Here is an 18,700-nt window from a genome sequence, read left to right on the forward strand (position 1 = left end):
CTTTAGCATTAACACAAACCAGCTTTTGCAAACCATTTTTCTTAGATAGTGTAACATATTTCCAAATGAAACAAGATCTGATTGGCAAATTGATCATTATCCATCAAACAAAAATAAAGAAAAAGAAGAGAAAATACATAAAAACACATTTTGATTTAATGTTGACTAAAATAAAATTTTTTAAAAAACCACCCATCTTACCTTTCTTGAGTGGAGCCAAGACTTTCGATCTCATTCGTCACCTTTGCTATCTCATCTTTGAGCCGCTATACAAAAAAAAAAAGAGAGAAGGAAAACATGGTTGAGTTAAAGGAGAACTGAAGGTGGGGCTGCCCTCTGACGGTCCTCTAAAAGTCAGCCTGCCACAGGAAGTGATGGAGAGCCCTGAATCTAATAAAATGAACACACAGAGGATCATAAATATCTAAAATGATTATCAAGAGTATGAAACATTCAATCATAGCACAGTATGACACCTGCATTAGATATCAAGATGAAGTAGCGTTTGTTAGGGGGAAGGGAAGGGGAGAGAGATAAAAGATGACAAAGAGATCAAGAGGGTATATGAGCAATAGTTTGTTGTGGTGTGTGTGTGTGTGTGTGTGTGTGTGTGTGTGTGTGTGTGTGTGTGTGTGTGTGTGTGTGTGTGTGTGTGTGTGTGTGTGTGTGTGTGTGTGTGTGTGTGTGTGTGTGTCTGCGCGCATCTATCTATCCATCCATCTATTCATCCATCTATCTATCCTAAATATACTCGTTCCGGTGATCAGATTCAGGTGACTAATTGGAACAGTGTTTTGAATGCAGGTGAGCCGATGTATTATAGTGAATGCACTTTTTTGTCTTTATGAAGTGAATTATAGTGCACTAGTATCCACATGCAAGACTAAGTGTGTGTACTCTAAGCATATATAGTCAGTGTGTGTCATAACAGTAATCCATCTTCCTGAAGAAGCTCAGGCACAGATCAATAAGACTCATATTACCAGTCCACCAAGGGTACGTGCGTGCACACACACTTGCCCTTTCGATGCATTCTGCATTAACACTTCATCCCTCTCGAGCTATAGCACTTGGTAAGGTCAAGTACGTACGCTTTTAACATCTGACCTTCCTTCGCTATACATTTTCAGAGTGTGTGCATGACCCGAAACCTCACTAAAGGACTGCGGAGCCTGACCCAGATAAGTGCTCTTGGTGCTCCATAAAGCAATGTGTCAAAGGGTTAGATCACGCAAAAACATAAATTCTGTCATTAATTCCTCACCCTCATGTCGTTCCAAACCCGTAAGACTTTCATTCATCTTCGGAACACAAATGTAGATCCTTTTGATGAAATCTGAGAGCTTTCCATCCCTCTATTGACAGCTACACAACTACCATTTTATGCTTCAAAAAGTTCATAAAGACATCTTAAAACTAATCCATATGAATTGAGCAGTTTAGTCCAAATTTTCTGAAAAGACACGATCACTTTATATGATGAACAGATTGAATTTTGGCTTTGTTACATGTAAACATTAATCAACTCACACATCAGTTGTGTTAAACAGAAGCTCAAGCATGTTCGCTTGATGTGCAAGAACCAGTGAGGTTCATTCTCGTGTTACGCAGCACGTTTGAGCTTCAGCAAGAACCAATGAGGTTTGTTCTTGCACGTCAAGCAAGTACGGTTGAGCTTCCGTCTATGTTCACTGATCAATCTTTATATGTGGAAAACTACAGGTCTGTTCATCATATAAAACAATCGTGTCTCTTCAGAAAATTTGGACTAAACCGCTCATATGGATTAGTTTTACGATCTCTTTATGAACTTTTTGAAGCGTCAAAGTGGTAGTTGCATGGAATGTCAATGGAGGGACAGAAATCTCTGAGATTTCATTAAAAATTTCTTAATTTGTCTTCCGAAGATGAACGAGTCTTATAGGTTTGGAACGACATGAGAGTGAGTAAATGATGACTTTTTGGGGGGGGGGGGGGGGGGGGGGGGGTTGAACTAACCCTTTTAGGAAATCACTGAGTTATAGAGAAGACAATCTGGAGACCAAGAAATCATGCTATTAATCTGGTCCACCACAAATCTGTGAAGGGGTGTTTAAGTCATGTAAAAAGTCTAAAAATGTCTCCAGAAAGAGATGGAAAGTCACGACAAATAGTCCAGTGAAATTGACTAAAAGTTTCTCTGAACTCCAACTCAGAGCAGGGAAGATGTCAGTGGGCACAAAGATGGATTAAAGTGGTCATGATAATGATGTTCTATCTGAATGTTGCTAGGCAACAGCTGCCATATAAATGTAACATGTAAACAAATGCCACAAGTTGTCAGCCCACACTTTTCCATTCGTTTTATCCTTATCCAGTGCATTTAATGTCTTCCTCTGTCTCTTGGCAACAGCCAGAATTTTCCAGCTGGACCGAGAGTGAACCAGGATTGTCCTGCATGACTCTATGGAGACAGAGAGGTTGAGCGTGGCATTTGAGTCACTTTAATCGAGCACTTCATCTCCATTAGACAAATATTACATGAGCAATTTACTTATTGTCCCACTGGTATAAGGGAGGACTCCTGGGACCATTTGGTTAATCACTACATTTTATTTAGTATATTAAATACCTTTTTATACCCATTATCATATCCAATTTTTAATAGACACAAAGTTATACACATCTCCCACCACTTGCGGTTTCATTTACAAAATATTTTGGCGAATGCCTTCATGCTTTTAATAAGAGTGTAATACTCTTAGGTCTGTTTAACACATTACTTTTTTTCCATATTTTCTCCCCTAAAAAAACTGTAGGAAAATGTAAAAATAAATAAATAAATAATAAAAATAATAATAATAATAATCAGAAGATTCTGCTGGGCCTATAAAGCGCAACAATTAAGCCAAACTGTATTAGGAAAAATCATAATACAAACATAAATGGTTTAAAAAAGACAACAACATAAGATCGCTATGTCATTGAGTCAAATTGTATTAGGAAAAAATATATAAAATCTGTTTAAAAAAAGATCACAATAGAGTTAACTGAATCAAATTATATAAAAATGTGTTTCAAAAAAAAAAATGTGATCACTAAAAAGGGTGTTGGTAACCAGACAGTTGACGGTAGCCATTGAATTCCATAGTAAAAAAAATAAAATACTGTGGCGGTCAATGGCTACCGTGAATTGTTTGGTTACCAACATTCTTCAAAATATCTTCTTTTGTGTTCAACAGAAGAAAGGAACTCATACAGATTTGGAACGACTTGAGGGTGAGTAAATGATGACAAAAAAGCCTTGCAGTACAAGTGGATCAGCTAATGTATACGTTTGCTCGTTTTTTTTTTTTTTTTTCAGTTTGTTTGCTGGATTCCATTGCTCTCCACTAACTGGCAAACCGGGGTGTCGAAATACTATTGTATAATCAACTGGCAGTGGGCGGAGTCACAAAGTCCAAAACAAAAACAGACATTTCAAATTAGAATAACTGGCTATAGTATTATTTTTCAGAGAAACAAGAATTTGAACTTAGCATGTTTCCTACAACTTTGCAAGCATCCAGTATTATGGTATTTTTATGCTTTAATTCAGTCGAAATAAAATACACAGCTTTCAACAGAGCCAAACTGTAATAAGAAAAAAATACATAAAAAGTGTTTTTTTGTTGCTGTTGTTGTTGTTGTTTTAACACCTTAAATAAATGAAAATGACATGAACAGAAAAGAACAAACCACTAATATTTCTAACCACTGCTTTTAACCTTATTTCCCAACAGCCAATACTCCAAATTCAAGAGCTGCAAACGTCAGACAACCTTAAAATCCCGAGACGTGCTATCACACACACACAGCATCGATCAGCTCCAGCTAACCCTAATTGGACTGACATAGACGACAGTATCATCAATAACCGCACAAGGCCTTCGGTGCCGAACACGAAAGACAGAGCCAGATTGGATCTGCTGAATGTCTGAACACATCTGGTTCAGTGAGCGCGAACAAAAACCATTTAGTTCAGACAGCCTAACATCGATTTTCAAACTCACTGGTTATTGTAGTGAAAATCAGAAGCACTCTGGGAAATAACAGATGTTTACTTATACATGAAAGCTAAAGTTCTGTCTTGTCTCTTTCACTTGAGAGGACTAATAATACTGCATAGCTGACCTGATTCAGATCAGACCATAACTTAGTATGTGAGAGAAAGGGTGTAAACTAATTACTGAAAAAAAGAAGAAAAAATTATTATTACAAAAATTATTATTACATGTTAATCAACAGCATATTCGGTATCTATTCGGATACCATATGCATTGGTATCAAAAACCATGAAATTTCATTTTGGTATTGACTACTGAAATCTTGGTATGGTGACCCATCGTGAATGCTGTACTGCCCCGAAGGAAGACTTGTGTGTTCCAGGTCAGAGGGACGGTCTGCTGGCAGGCAGCATCACATGGCTCCTTCATTAAGAGTGTAAGAGGGTCTAGAGGTGGTCTGCTATATTGAGCTGATTCAATCAGTTCTCTCTGATCATGACCCATCACAACCTCCATTCATGTGAAGGTCTTATAACGCTCCAGTTAACTCATCTTCTACTGTCTGTCTCTCCACACAGGACAAATCCTCTGCTACATGTTCATCATGACACTCCCAGGAATCTTACTCAGCCAGACACATTTTTCAACAATGAAATAAAAAATGAATAAAGCTGAGCTTTTACTGACTCTGTTATGGCACCTCAAATGCTCAGCAGAGAGTGAAACTTATTATTTTGTATAAATACACTACACTACACACACATGCATGTTTATATTTAAGAAATGTTTTTTATTTATATATAAAATATTTATATATATAATATAAATTATAAATATATATACAGTATATACATGCAAATATTTCTTAAATGTATAAATGCATGTGTGTGTATTTATATACACAAAATAATTATACACACACATATGTAAACACAAATTTTGGATGCGAGTAATCGTTGCACAGCCCTACTTTAAAATATAATAATAAAAAAAAGGTTTTGAACAGTACTTTTCACAAATATGTTGACAAAATACTGTTCAATAGTTTGGGGTCATTAAGATTTCTTTTAAATGAATACTTTAATTTAGCAAAGATGCATTACACTGATCAAAAGTGAGAATAAAGACATTTATAACGTTACAAAAGATTTCGGTTTCAAATAAATGCTGTTCTTTTGAACTTTCTATCCATCAAATAATCAGGAAAAAATATATAAGCAGCACAACCGTTTTCAACACTGATAATAAGAAGAAATGTTTCTTGAACACCAAATCAGCATATAAGAATAATTTCAGAAGTATCATGTGACACTGAAGACTGGAGTAATGATGCTGAAAATTCAGCTTTGCATCACGGGAATAAATTACATTTTAAAATATATTACAATAGAGAACATTTATTTTAAATTGTAATAATATTTCAAAATATAAGTGCGTTACTGTATGTTTGATGTAAAAAAAATGCAGCCTTGGTTATAATAAAATGTTTTTTTCAAAAGACCCAAAACTTTTGAACGGTAGAGTGTATAATGTAGTAGACTAAGCAAAAATAAAGATAGTGTCAGAAATGTGTTACTTTGTTTTATTGCCAAAAATGATGGCATTCTTGATTCTAAGTAAAGAAAAAAACACACAAAATAGAACAAACAAAATAAAATCCTAATTTTAGAAAATAAATACACGTCTAATTTGAGAAGAGTAAAGATATGACTATTCTAAAAGAGAGAGACTGTTCCTCTTCTGATGGCAGTCATGCTGTTCAAGGGCAATCAGGAAATAGCAGGGGACTGGAATGGAACTGGCAGTTAGTAGCAAAGATGAATGCCAAATATATGCCAACAAACTTCATTTGAAGGTTTACATGATTGATTAAGTCATTTAGGACAGTGTTTGGCAGGAGGGGCATCAATGGTTGATATTCCAATTGCGTAATAGAATCAGCATAATTGAATTCGGTAAACTTGGCTTGCACCATCTGCTCCAAAGCGTACCGCCCCTTCACGAGCCAGCTGTTACAGTCTATATCCCAGGGTGGGACATCCCATCAATCCTGTACTCTAGAACTGTACAGCCAGGGTCATGGAAGCCCTTTCCCTGATCCAATTCCTATTCTCTACAGATCCACCTCATTCCAGCTGCCTTGCCCAGGGCCAAGAGAGAGGGGCATAAGGTTGATTTGGTAGTATTAATTAGTATAATTAATGAGACATCAGGCAGTTCAAAGAGCAAACTCACTCAAAACTACATTGGATTCAAATTACTTTTGAGGCAGAAAAAGGAGCCGCTTCAGAGAAATGATCTGAAGTTATTACCTGTATGTCCTCTAGCAGCTCCTGTTTACGTCTCCTAATGTTCTCCAGCTCCTGCTTCTCCTCTGGCGTCAGGTCGTCCGGTACTTTGTAAGGAAACAAAAAAGGCAAACAATGAGCATTCAGATGAACAAAAGTGAAAAAAACACAAATATGCAAATGGTCAAGCTGCGTTCTCTTTACTCAAACATTTTTGTAAATTTCTAAAAGGTTACATGGGCTAACAAAAAAAAAATGCTTTTCCCTTAAACTAAAAGCCATTTAGAAGAATTTGTAGTTGCCAGCCAGGACACGTCACACAAACTAACCATTTCAGTCTATATTTGCCAAATGGGTTATGGGAAAAATAAAATAGTTATCTCCACATACTCTCACACCAAGAACTAATATCTTTAGTTACATTTTCACATATTACATATTATAAAATGTATTATTTAAATATTTTCTTTCTATTTTTATTTTTATTAACAAAAAAGTTCAGTGTACAAAGAAGTCCAATTCAGAATCAAAAGAAACATGTCAGTAAACGATTGCAATATATACATTATTTTTATTTAATGCAATACTTTCATAACATGACCCAGATATTGATATAATATATTGCCAGGACTCTGCTGATTCCCAACCTTGGCAAACCAGCCAAAGACCATCAGAAAAAAGCCATTCGGCTCAGCAGTTCTGATGCGCTCTAGAGAGGTCTGATGTTGAAATTTGCAGACCTCAAAAAATTAATATGAACCTTGCATCCATAAACCTAAAGATTTCTCTGAAGCAATTGAGTTTAAGTGCTTTGTTCAAGAGCACTAAAGTCAGTCAGTTCAATACCGGGCTGAGGGCCAACATCCCCCTGATTCTGCTTGGTTGAATCTGCTGATGCCAGTCAGAGAAAGACTGCTTTATCTGTGTGCATTATATTAATACAACATACATGAACTTAGGGGTTAGGTTAAATTGAAGTACTTCTCAAAAGTGACTTTTTTTTTTAATACTTGGGTTAATGAAGGAAATTTAATTTAGAATAAATAAATAAAACCCAATAGTAAAAATGTGTTAGATTGTTAGCTATATGCCACCAAAAAAATATATGGTGAAAATTTACATTAGTTTTCATATTTTTAAAAGTATTAAACTATATTACATTTTTGATATAAAAGGTATTGAGGTATTTTTAAATTGTGCATTATTCATTATTATCATTATCAGTGTAATGCATTACAACCTTGCGTTACTCCCTAAAAACTAACTAATTGCGTTACTTTTTATCGAACGTAATTAGTTACACTACTTTTGCATTACTTTTTCTCATCTGGGCTGGGCTTGTTTTTTGATAAAAAAAAGTTCTATTTTTGGTCACACCAAAAGTGAAATGACTAAGCTTCAGGCTGAAAGAAATGCAGATCCACACCTGTACAGTAAAGGGCGCTTCTCAAACAAACCTTTCAGCTGCGATTATAGAAGAATGAGGGAGGGGAACTAAGTAACAAATGTGATGTTTTTCTAAAGTCATTTTTGCTAATTAGTATGGTTGAATTGGATCATCAAAGGTCAGCAACAAAGACATTAAATAGAGTGATATTTATGTATGAACAGTACATAAAGTATACTTGCAAAGGAAAAAGTAATCCAATTACATAACTCACGTTACCTGTAATGCGTTACCCCAACACTGATTATCATTATTATCACTACATAATTTTTTAGAATATACAGTGAATCAGTCCCTGCATGACAAATTTCTGTTATCGATAACGTGTGAAAAATAATTGGCAGTGGAGATGAATGGCCTCATGTCATTTTTAGACAGAGGTCATTTGTCAAGATACAGCCTCTTTAATGGACGGGAGTCTAAAAACAACATGGGGCATTTAAGGCCATAAAAACAACACCACAAAATTCCTTTGGTATTGAAAAACTTATATATAACAAAAGTATGTTAAGACAAAGGCATTTAAAAAGTCAACCCTGACCTTACCTAGCCATATGATCAGCTGACCTCCCAGTAAAAATAAAGACACTCAGTTATATGATATGACGACCCTCACCTTTCATGTGACCTCATTAAATCCCTTCCTGGTGGCCCGTATGGCAGCCTGACCCTGCAGGGGACCTACAGAGACCCTACTAGTGGCCCGTGGAGATCTGGAGGACTAATTGATTCCTTGTTCCATTTACACCGTCACATAAAAGTGAGGTTGTCATGGTTATCTCATGCTGCCATAGCAACAGTTCCCAAACCACCAGGTCCTGACATTACAGCACCATTAGCAGATGAGAACATCACCATTGTGATAGACACCTCCTCCTCCAAACCTACAGCCTGCCCACCGATCGCCCTCACTGATCACATGGATAGCCATGTTTCTGAACGACTTTTTGTTGCCATAGTAATGCACTGCATGCATTTCCTTGCTAAACTCCAGCTGGGATGTTTGACAGGCAGTCTGGGAGCAGAAATCCCATCCAGAAAGCAGCCCACCCCCTCATTTTGTAGAAATTGGTATTGCAACCTCCAGAAGAAATCCATTAGTCACGCCTCAGGTGAGGCTGGAGTTTACACACAATACATGTGTTCCTGGAGTCGATATCACATTCGGGAAAAGTTCACTCAGGAGAGGAGAAGTAGGAGTGTGTGGGCAGCTGTATTAGTGGACATTTATTTCAGAGGAACTCAGATAAGACGTCACACACATTAATCACATGGACTGCGTGGAGTTTCAACACACAGCCAACTACATAAGCTAAATTTGCATTACAAGCATTTTTCCCAGAATAAATGAGCATCACTTGTTTGGATATGGATTTACATCTATGGAAAAAGTAGCCCAGAGGACAAGGCTAACTTACAGAGTCTTAAAGAGACAGGAAAGCCAAAACAAATAAATAATACTCACCTTTATGTAATTACAAACCTATGTGACTTCTGTCGAAAGACATGATTGTGAGGAAATAATAACTACACTTAAATTTAGGGATGAACTATTTCTGGAGGGGCGGATGGACCGTTCAAAAGTTTGGGGTCATTAAGACTTTTCAATGTTTTTGAAAGGAGTCTCATGCTCACCAAGACTGCATTTATTTGATCAAATGCATCCATTACTCCAGTCTTCAGCGTCACAACCTTCAGAAATCATTCTAATATGCTGATTTGCTGCTCGAGAAAAAAATCTGATTATCAATGTTGAAAACAGTTTTACTGCTTAATATTTTGTGGAAACAGTTTTCAAGATTTTTTTAATAAATAGGAAGATCAAAAGAACCACATATATTTGATATTATTAAAGTTTTTACTGTCACTTTTGAAAAAAAACATGACACATATTTCATATACCACAGGCCCAAAATCAACTCCCATCTGAATAGGAAAAGGTTAACTGTGACTTTCTAGCTGGAACTGCACATGCTGAATCATATGAATACAGAAAGAATGTCTTGAATGACTTGGTATTTAGGGCATCCAAACTGAACAGACAACACAAGACAGTGAAGTTTAAATCACCAACCAAAGCTAAAATATCATTTCTAAATCATAGCTGGCTGCTTAAATTGTGTAGCTCGGGGGCCACTTATTAAAATGAGGGGTGAACGAGGTCCGTTCAATTAAATTAATGACACTTCATTTTCATTTGGCTTTGTAATGTGCGGTAACCAATGACAACGACTGTTTTAGACCTGATTTATATTTTCAATCATCTTACTATTTAAAGGCTAGTCAAGTGCACAGAACTCAGGGTTAATATTATTTACACACAAATTCATTTGTAGCTTCTCAACACAAACCATTGCTGCTAAATAGAACGTTAACAGTTGTAGGTTTGACAAACTGTTACTTCCTATCAAGCGCTGACTTGAATATTTTGATGTATTTCTTTTAAATAATTGTGAAGCAAAGCAACAATGATTTATGAATTTTTTTCTGAATAATTCAGATAACTCTACCAATTACTGTATATGTAAACTAAACATGTTTACGCCCTGTCTGCACTGAAGCTATGTGACATGCTGCGTGACAAAGCTGGAGGAGCCCAATTATAATAAACAAATCTGTTGTTTATATGGCATTATAATCGACAGTTGCTTGCAGCATAGACTGCATTATTAACAGGATCTTTTTGGTTTGTCGCAAGTAGTACTCTCAAATAAAATGTGGTCAGCGGGCTACCGATAAACACAGATCATTTCACAGCAAGTCGAAGTTTGAGTATCTTCATGCATACACATGATCCTACAAATTGTACACACCGTGAGGCTCCTTATGCATCTGCACACGTTCAGGCAGTTATTAGCTTAATGCTCCCTCATCTGCTTCCCATTGAAAAGACAAAGCGCTCATGTTAAAGCTGCATTAGCATTTCACATTAGCACATTTCTAATGAATCACTAAAAGCCAAAATCCTAGTTTAAAGTCAGCATGAAACAAAAGTTGCTATTGTCTTTTCTTCGCTATTGTGCCGTAAAAATCTTCTCGAACAAGAAAAACGGTCATCAGAGATGTCAGATTACGTTGAATTAGATTACAGGGGCACACAAATTAAAAAGAAATGATGTCACTTTTGATTTTATTTGAATTCTTATGATGTTCATGTGTGCTGAGAGAACAAGTGAGATGGAGCTAATTAAAGATTTAGCGGCATAATTTGGGTGTAGAACATTCTCATGCTAAACTACAGATTGTATAAAAAAATCTGTAGTTTATGATGAGTCGATATTTTTAAGAAAGAAAGACTGCAAATTTTAAACATATCAGCTAAACCATGTCGACATTTAGGAGCATAAGCATATTAAGTATAAATGGCTTCAAAGCTAACAGACATAAACTTAAGACACAAAAATCACAATTGTCAAAATGATTAACGCACGTCAAACAGAGCAAAAGCATTCGATGAATGTAAATTAAGAGAGTGAATAAAAGCAGGCTGTAGCCAGGAAACATCACACCAGTTGCCAGTAGCTGGTTGGACACAAACATGTTTATTATAAATTCAATATTGCAGCTTCTTGCCTGGCTTTACTTAATCAAATTCATAAGCTGAAGCTGGATGTCAATGGTTCTATGTTGGGCCATGGCAACAAGGCAGTCGCACTGTTTTTATCCAAGCTGGAATGCCCTCAACCACGTGCAAGTTACCATTAATTTCCAAGTCAAATGTTGGTCCGAACTCGCAGGCAAGTGCCACAATAGTAGAGACACATGTCTGCCTTTGACATTGATATGAGCATACATCTTTATGGAGAAGGCACTCTAAATTGATGTCAAAGTGTCTGCCAGTCACGTGGCTGGAAGGTTGAGTTTTCTGGGACGTGGGGTGTCTCTTGTGAGCAACATTACTGTACAGGATTAATGCATAATGGTTTCTTTTCCATTAAGATCATTTAAATCTTGGTTGGCGCCTTATGATTGTGTAGCAATGTATAAAGGGGTTACATTATGAGGTCTAGGGCTATAACGATTCCTTGATTAAATTCGAGGGCCCAATTTTAAAAATGGCCAATATAGTGTATCAGAATCAGATGAAATGAAAGAAAGTACTTAAAAGTATATATGTCCAAGTACTTATAGTGTTAAATGAATCACTATATGGATTCTTAGCTGTATCATCACAGCCTTTAAGTGCCAGCTAAAACGAGATATAAAACTAGGGCGAGCTCTCCTGGGTAATGTGATCCAGCTCTGACTTAATGTCACCAGCGGTGGCACTTCTTGGCACACTCACAGAAGTGCATCACCCTGCAGTTATCTCACAGCGCAACCATGTGACTGTCAGAGCACAGAAGTTCTGGCAGGCTGTAATCACGCGAACTGTGAGCACGTTGTCACTGAATGACCATTCCGCAGAGTAAATGCTTGGTTTTTGTACACTTTATGAAAAAAACAGAAGACAGTCTATAAATGCCCATTTCCACACTAGGGATGGGACGATTACCGGTTTCACTATAAACCACGATAAAATGTACTGACGGTTAGTAATATCTTTTAAAATTCAATTATCATTAAAACCGTGTTTGATTATCGCGATTTTAATAACTCACTATAAATCCTGTCCAGCCAGCAACAGTCTGACGCAGGCGCGCAATGTTGGGGTTTTACTTTTTATTAGAGAAGGAATGGCGGAAGGCGGTGACCGTGTTCGGGAGATTTTTCAGCCTTTTAAGAGGAGCAAATCTGGGGTGTGGTCATATTTTGGCATTTACAAAAATCCTGAGGGAAACTTAATCGAGGATGGTCACTCTGTCTGCAGAACATGCACAAAAAAAGTCACTGCGATAGGGGTAAACACTTAATATCTGCCAAACCGTCCTGTGTGACCATCATCCACTGTTGTAGTGAACGCAAGGCAACGCAAGGAACGCAACTTTGATCTCAATACTAAAACTACGTCTGGGAAATAATTGGGCACAAAATGTTGTTTTGAGTTCAAATGTTTTATCTCACTCATTTGAAATAAACTTGAAGCTTCCGCGAAGAAAAGTTCGCAGCAAGTGGCTTTGAGCCAAAGACGAACGAACAAGTTCAAGGAAGACTATTAAGAAGAGTGACATTTAAGAGATAATAATGTATATTCATTGTACACTTATTACACCGATTTTTTTTACCACATAATTACGGGGACATATTGAATAGAGATTATGTCTCTATTCTTACCTGTTAAACCCATTTTGTACAGCGTACAAAACTCGTCCAGACAAGATGATCACGACAATATTATCAAATTCTGTAAACAATAAATCAACTCTGATTTCATTTTCAATACAATCAAAAACGGAGACGCAAGATGACAAGTTGTATTTGAATGAAATGAGAGCGCGCATCTGTGGTGATATACATAAATGTGCGCTGAGTTATAATGCGTTGCTATTGACGACGGTCATTATAAGGAACGAAATGCCACAGTACAGTAGGGCTGCAACTAACGATTATTTTGATAATCGATTAATCGGACGATTATTTTTTCGATTAATCGATTAATCGGATAGAAATTAAATTAGATTTTTTTTTTATTATAACTAAATAAAACCGTAAATCAGGGTATTTATGTGTAAAAGTGTACTTTAAAAAGTGCAAAAGCCACACATTGAGTTTTACTAATATCAATATTTGCATTGTTTTTAATGATAATTGCTGATGGCAAGTTGACAAACATGATTATTGTTAAAAAAAATGATATCCAACATATTATGTTTTAACACAATTTTTGTTAAAACAAATTTACACAGACATGTTGTTCAGATGTGAATATCTGAACTAAAAACAAACTAAAAACATCTAAAATATATAATTCATTTAATTTTTATTTAAAATTAATTATATATAAGGAATATAAGGATAAAGAATATAATATATATTATATATAATATATAAAAGAATAATATAAGGATAAATTGATTAAATAAATATAGAAAGACTGAAAACAATTGTGTGAACGTAGAGCCGCAGTAGATCGCGTTTGAAAAACAATTAAAACTTAGTAGACAAATGCTATAAAAAGAGAACGGAATGGAGGTAACATTACCCAGCAAGCTAACAGGCTTGAGTAAAGGACAGGAGAAATTATGCATTAGTGCACAAGCATTCGCTGAAAACCACTGAGTACAGTGACTAAAAAAACAATATTTTACTGCTGCTGTTATTAACTGCCTTTATATTTAGTGCTTCGCTTTGTAAAGACCGTTTTAATTTAACCTATTTCTGCGGTAGCGCTATTTTAATCCATCACTTACGTTGCGAGCGAACTGATTGCGCAACCTGATGCTCGAGACAAAATACAGACATCCCAAGATCCCGTAAGTCCCGGGAGTCTCCCGCATATTGATTGCGGCTCCCTGATGCCCGCGAATTAGTTCAAACTCCCGAAATCTTGAGCGCGCAAGCAAGAGCGCGCATGCGAGACTGCTCCAAACCGTGTAGCGCGCGCGCTCGGCAGAGCGCCTGAGGGAGAGAGACCTTGCGTGTGTGTGCGTACCAGTAAACGCTCCCCGTGACGTAAGCAGACCAACTAATCGATAATGACATTCGTTGACAACGATTTTCATAATCGATTATAATCGATTTTATCGATTAGTTGTTGCAGCCCTACAGTACAGAATCTTACTTTAAAAGGTGCATAGAGGCAGAGCTGCTCGTTTTATTTGTTGTTTGTTGATTCTCAAATATAAAACTTGTTGAAATGTTTTCAGTGTGAGCATCAGTTCTTTTTTAACACTTTCGTCTTGATTTAACAAAACCGTGATAATATTGATAATCACGATAATTTCGGTCACTATAATCGTGATATGAAATTTTCATACCGTCCCATCCCTATTCCACACTTAAAGTTGTAATAGCAGAAAAACATTCAAGAAACAAAATGGTGTTATGGTTGCTATTCAGTTGCTAAGGTGTTCTGAATGGCTTTTTGAACACAATCTCTATGATGTGTTAGTCCCTAGATATGGCCCAGGTCCCTCCAAAGCAACTCTATGGGATGTTATTTGCCCATTCTATCGTTATGCTGACATCAAGAGAACCACAGAGATTTTAAAAGACAGTTTTAATACTTCAAGAACTTTTCCACAGTGACCCACAGCGTGAGCAGGACACCATGCCTAACATACTCTCTCTGCTGACCAGGTCAATTCAACACCCTCACTAAATACCAGACACGTCACCCCTACAAACAAACACCACAGGGGCAGAAGAATGTGCCATCATCAATCAAGTCACTGGCTACATGCTGTCATTTGGACATTATAAAGGGCTGAAGAAAACGTGGAACCCAGAGGTTGTTTTCCAGAGAAAACGCTAACCAAACATTTCTCATTTGGCATGTCTGTATCCTTTGTGGAGCAGGCAATCCCATAAATACATTGTAACAAGTGAAAGAAAATGTATCCAAGATGGTGGATGGGACCAGAAAAATGTCAACTTTAAATTCATTATACATTCATTCAACATTGAAACATGCTTTAAAAGCAGTTATTTTCGCTATATAACTCGCTATAAAGATAATTAGCATAAACTATTACTGGACTATTAACTTTTAGCTCATCTACTGTCATGGCAGAGCAACAGTTGAATATAATTTTTCTAGTAAAGTTAACTATATATATATAAACATTCATTAACGCACATAAATTGAGCTCATCAAACATGTCCAACAGATGCTCAAAAGCACTTGCTTGACAAGCGAGAACCAAACTCATTGGTTGTCATGCATCAAGCAAGCATATTTGAGCTTCCGTTTATCATATTTGATGATATCTAGGTATTAGGGCTGCACAATATTGAAAAAAAAATGACATTGGGATATCTAGTTTTTCTGCGATATGAAAACAGTTTTACCAGATGAATAACTATTTGGGGGGGAAAAATGGAAAAATTCTAGAATGATTGGAGTCAGGGTCCGAAATTAGCACCCGCCAAGCGCCAAATGCGGGTAGATTTTCTGTTTGGCGAGTAAATCTCAAAAGGCTATCCGCCACACTGGCGGGTGGATGTTCCAGACATCCAAAGTCTTGCGGAAGTTTCGGGAGTCTCCCGCATATTGATAGCGGCTGCCTGATGCCCGCAAATTAGTTCAAATCTCCAGGAATCTAGAGCGAGCGAGAAAGAAAGAGCGCGCTCATACTGTGCTCCAAACCGTGTAGCGCGCGCACTGCAGAGAGCGAGAGACCTTGTGTGTGTGTGTGTGTGTGCCTCAAGAAGCGTGTGTGAACCTTCTCCACACCCAAAATAGACCAACACTAAATATATTATTTTAACTTAAAGAATTAACAAATTAAGATGACAAAAAGAAAACACTGAATCAGTTTGAAGCTTTGAAAAAACCGCTTTTTTTCATCAGACTACGTTTTTTCGTCAAATAAAAATAGCAGGCCTACCTCAATCCACAGCTTGTCTAGTTTTTACTTAAAAAAGTAATATGTCTACATGATGTGGGGTGAGTCTGGATCTCCGATGGCACAGATGTCCCGGGAATACAGAGATGACGTCTCGCTAGAGTGGCCAATTTCGGAAAGCGCCTTTCATTTGCTTGTGGATGTTTGCTTCGCCAGTGATATTGCATTGTACTTGCACTAGGCCTACTGCTATTTTAATACCACGTAGCATATTTTGCAAGTAACTTCGTCGCCCTTTCTGTCAAAATGGTCCCACACAGTAGCTACTTCTTTTCGCTTGCCTTGCTTCATTGTGCTTGCTCAGCGAAATATGTCTTTAGGCGCGTGTGGTTGCGCGTGTCGACGCACCCCATGATTTAACAAATACAGGGTATATATACTGTTGTTTTTTTTTACCATGCAGCAAACAAACAAAAAAGCTAAATGTGTGTGTGTGTGTGTGTGTGTGTGTGTGTGTATATATATATAATTTTAAAACATAATTTTATGTTTACTTTCGGTAAAGTATCTGATTTACAAAACCTTCAAATGTACTGTTATGAGCACTAGTTCCATGCTCACATCTTCCATGTCTTATATTTGTTGCTCTGATTTGACTTCTATGTACTCTTATTCATTCAACATAATACTTATCTCAATTAAATGTACTGAAATGAATGTATATGTGACACAAAAAGGCTGTTTATTATTTTGGCCGGTAAAAAATATGCTTGGCTGGTGGATTTTTTCATCTACCAGTCCCCGTGGCAGGTGAGCCAAAAAGTTAATTTCGGACCCTGATTGGAGTGATTTTGTAGGAGAGTGAATCTGCATAGAAAATAATAAACGAATTACAAACTTGTTACAAACAAAAATACAATAGAACAAAGATACAAATGAAGTGAACAGTGCCTTAGCCTATGTTTTTAATGTAAGTCTAACAATATTCAGGTACAGAAAGTGAATAATCAAAAATAACATTGCAAAGTCTTTACTGTACAAATTAAATATAATTAATCTACAAAAGTGATTTTCTCTTAAAATTTTGTGTGTGTGTTTGATTAACATGAATGACTCAGACAGTAGCGGGTATATTAGGCTGCTGTCACTTTAAGACCGAAGGCACAAATTCAATATAATGATATGCACCTGTTTTCTTTCTCAATTAATTACGTTCACGTAAGCAACTGTATTTACTGTGGACACTCTTTGACATAATTTTGCGTCTGTTCAAGCACAAATAGACGAGAAAGAGAAGCGTTTTAAGAGAATAGAGTTCTTTTCCACGTCTTTGTGCGCACAAATGGTTTAAAAAACCTAAAACACGTGCAAATTATAAACTTTCACTCTATGATGGTTAAGCACGTGCCTTTCGAACTGTGGTGCCTGTTACGTACGGATCCCGTATCAACTACAATCCCTATACAACCTGACATTGCACATCCTGCGATGTGACGGACGTGGATGCAATATTATGATTTTTGTTTCGAACAATGGAAAGACATTAGAGTGAGAATTATTAAATGAACTTACCCTTAAAACTATCAACATTTTTATAGCTACAACTAGCTATACCTGAACAAAAACATTCTGTTTAATGATGCTTCTGAAGCGAACTCTATCGCCTCGTATACACACTTGTGTACTTGCATAGCTCACTACCTTATAAGCCAATATACAGTACTATATCATGTTAATATGTGCACAAATGAAGAAAAAACTGCAGGAAAAAGGACAAAGCTGCAACAATCATCAAGTATCTTAGCTGAAACATCAGTTGATACAAGAACACCCACCACTTGCTCCTCCTAAGCATTGTCTCTGCAAACACACTGATAAGAAAGGCAGCTGAAGAACACAAGCCACAGATCAGAATTACAGCGTAATTAAGTCATCCTAGAAGCACATACAAAGCCTCCATCTATACAGGCTATATGTCCTGTGGCTGCCATGAGTTTCCTGATGTCATACTGACGCTCATTCTACAATGACTAGTGAAGGGAAAAGTCATCCACAAGCCTGCAAAAAAAAACTGTCATTGTGTTTGTCAAAGTGTGCAAACGATTTATTAGATGTAGATGTGACACACTGCTACATTTAGAAATAAGTGATGAATAATGACTATAAATGCATTAAAAAAAGGACAATGTACCTGAGTAAAATAATCCTGTCGCGCTGAATGACAGCTCTATGCCTTTACAATTCCAGCTTTCCAATTTTTGTTTCGATCCACTTAGCCAGATAAATACACATTCATGCGTTATTGCTACCCAGAAAAAGCAGCAGAAGCCAAACTCCCAAGATCTTCCAGTAATCTCCAGCGCTCCATATGTAAGTGGAAGTAATGCTACAGGGAAATGAGGCGGCCAGTTTGAGATCTCGACTGCTCTGCTCTCAACACAAACTCTGCTGTATCTGAAAATGACCCCTTCCTCTCTCCTTCATGTTCCTTCTCTTTATGGCTCTCCGTAACCCTCTCCTCTTGTCTCCTCCCCCGGCACACACACACTTATT

At 36.9% G+C, this 18,700-nt stretch overlaps 1 protein-coding gene across 4 annotated transcripts in view; it reads right to left on the bottom strand.

Moving 5' to 3' along the window:
- The window catches only part of cyth1b (cytohesin 1b), a 71,367-nt gene that overhangs the window by 17,564 nt on the left and 35,103 nt on the right, over positions 1 to 18,700 (bottom strand). For 3 of the 4 annotated variants that reach the window (XM_077200477.1, XM_077200475.1, XM_077200476.1), the window contains exons 2-3: positions 6,338 to 6,420; positions 202 to 266 (exon numbers count right to left, since the gene is read on the bottom strand). In XM_077200477.1, coding sequence (XP_077056592.1) covers positions 202 to 266; positions 6,338 to 6,420 — 148 coding nt within the window. Of the gene's footprint in view, positions 1 to 201; positions 267 to 6,337; positions 6,421 to 18,338; positions 18,626 to 18,700 lie in introns of those variants that run through there. The other variant, XM_077200478.1, reaches the window with a different exon arrangement.

The sequence above is a fragment of the Siphateles boraxobius genome, unplaced genomic scaffold, assembly GCF_051911475.1.
Source record: "Siphateles boraxobius isolate OS27281-9 unplaced genomic scaffold, OSU_SipBor_1 46, whole genome shotgun sequence".
Classification (NCBI taxonomy): Eukaryota; Metazoa; Chordata; class Actinopteri; order Cypriniformes; family Leuciscidae; genus Siphateles; species Siphateles boraxobius.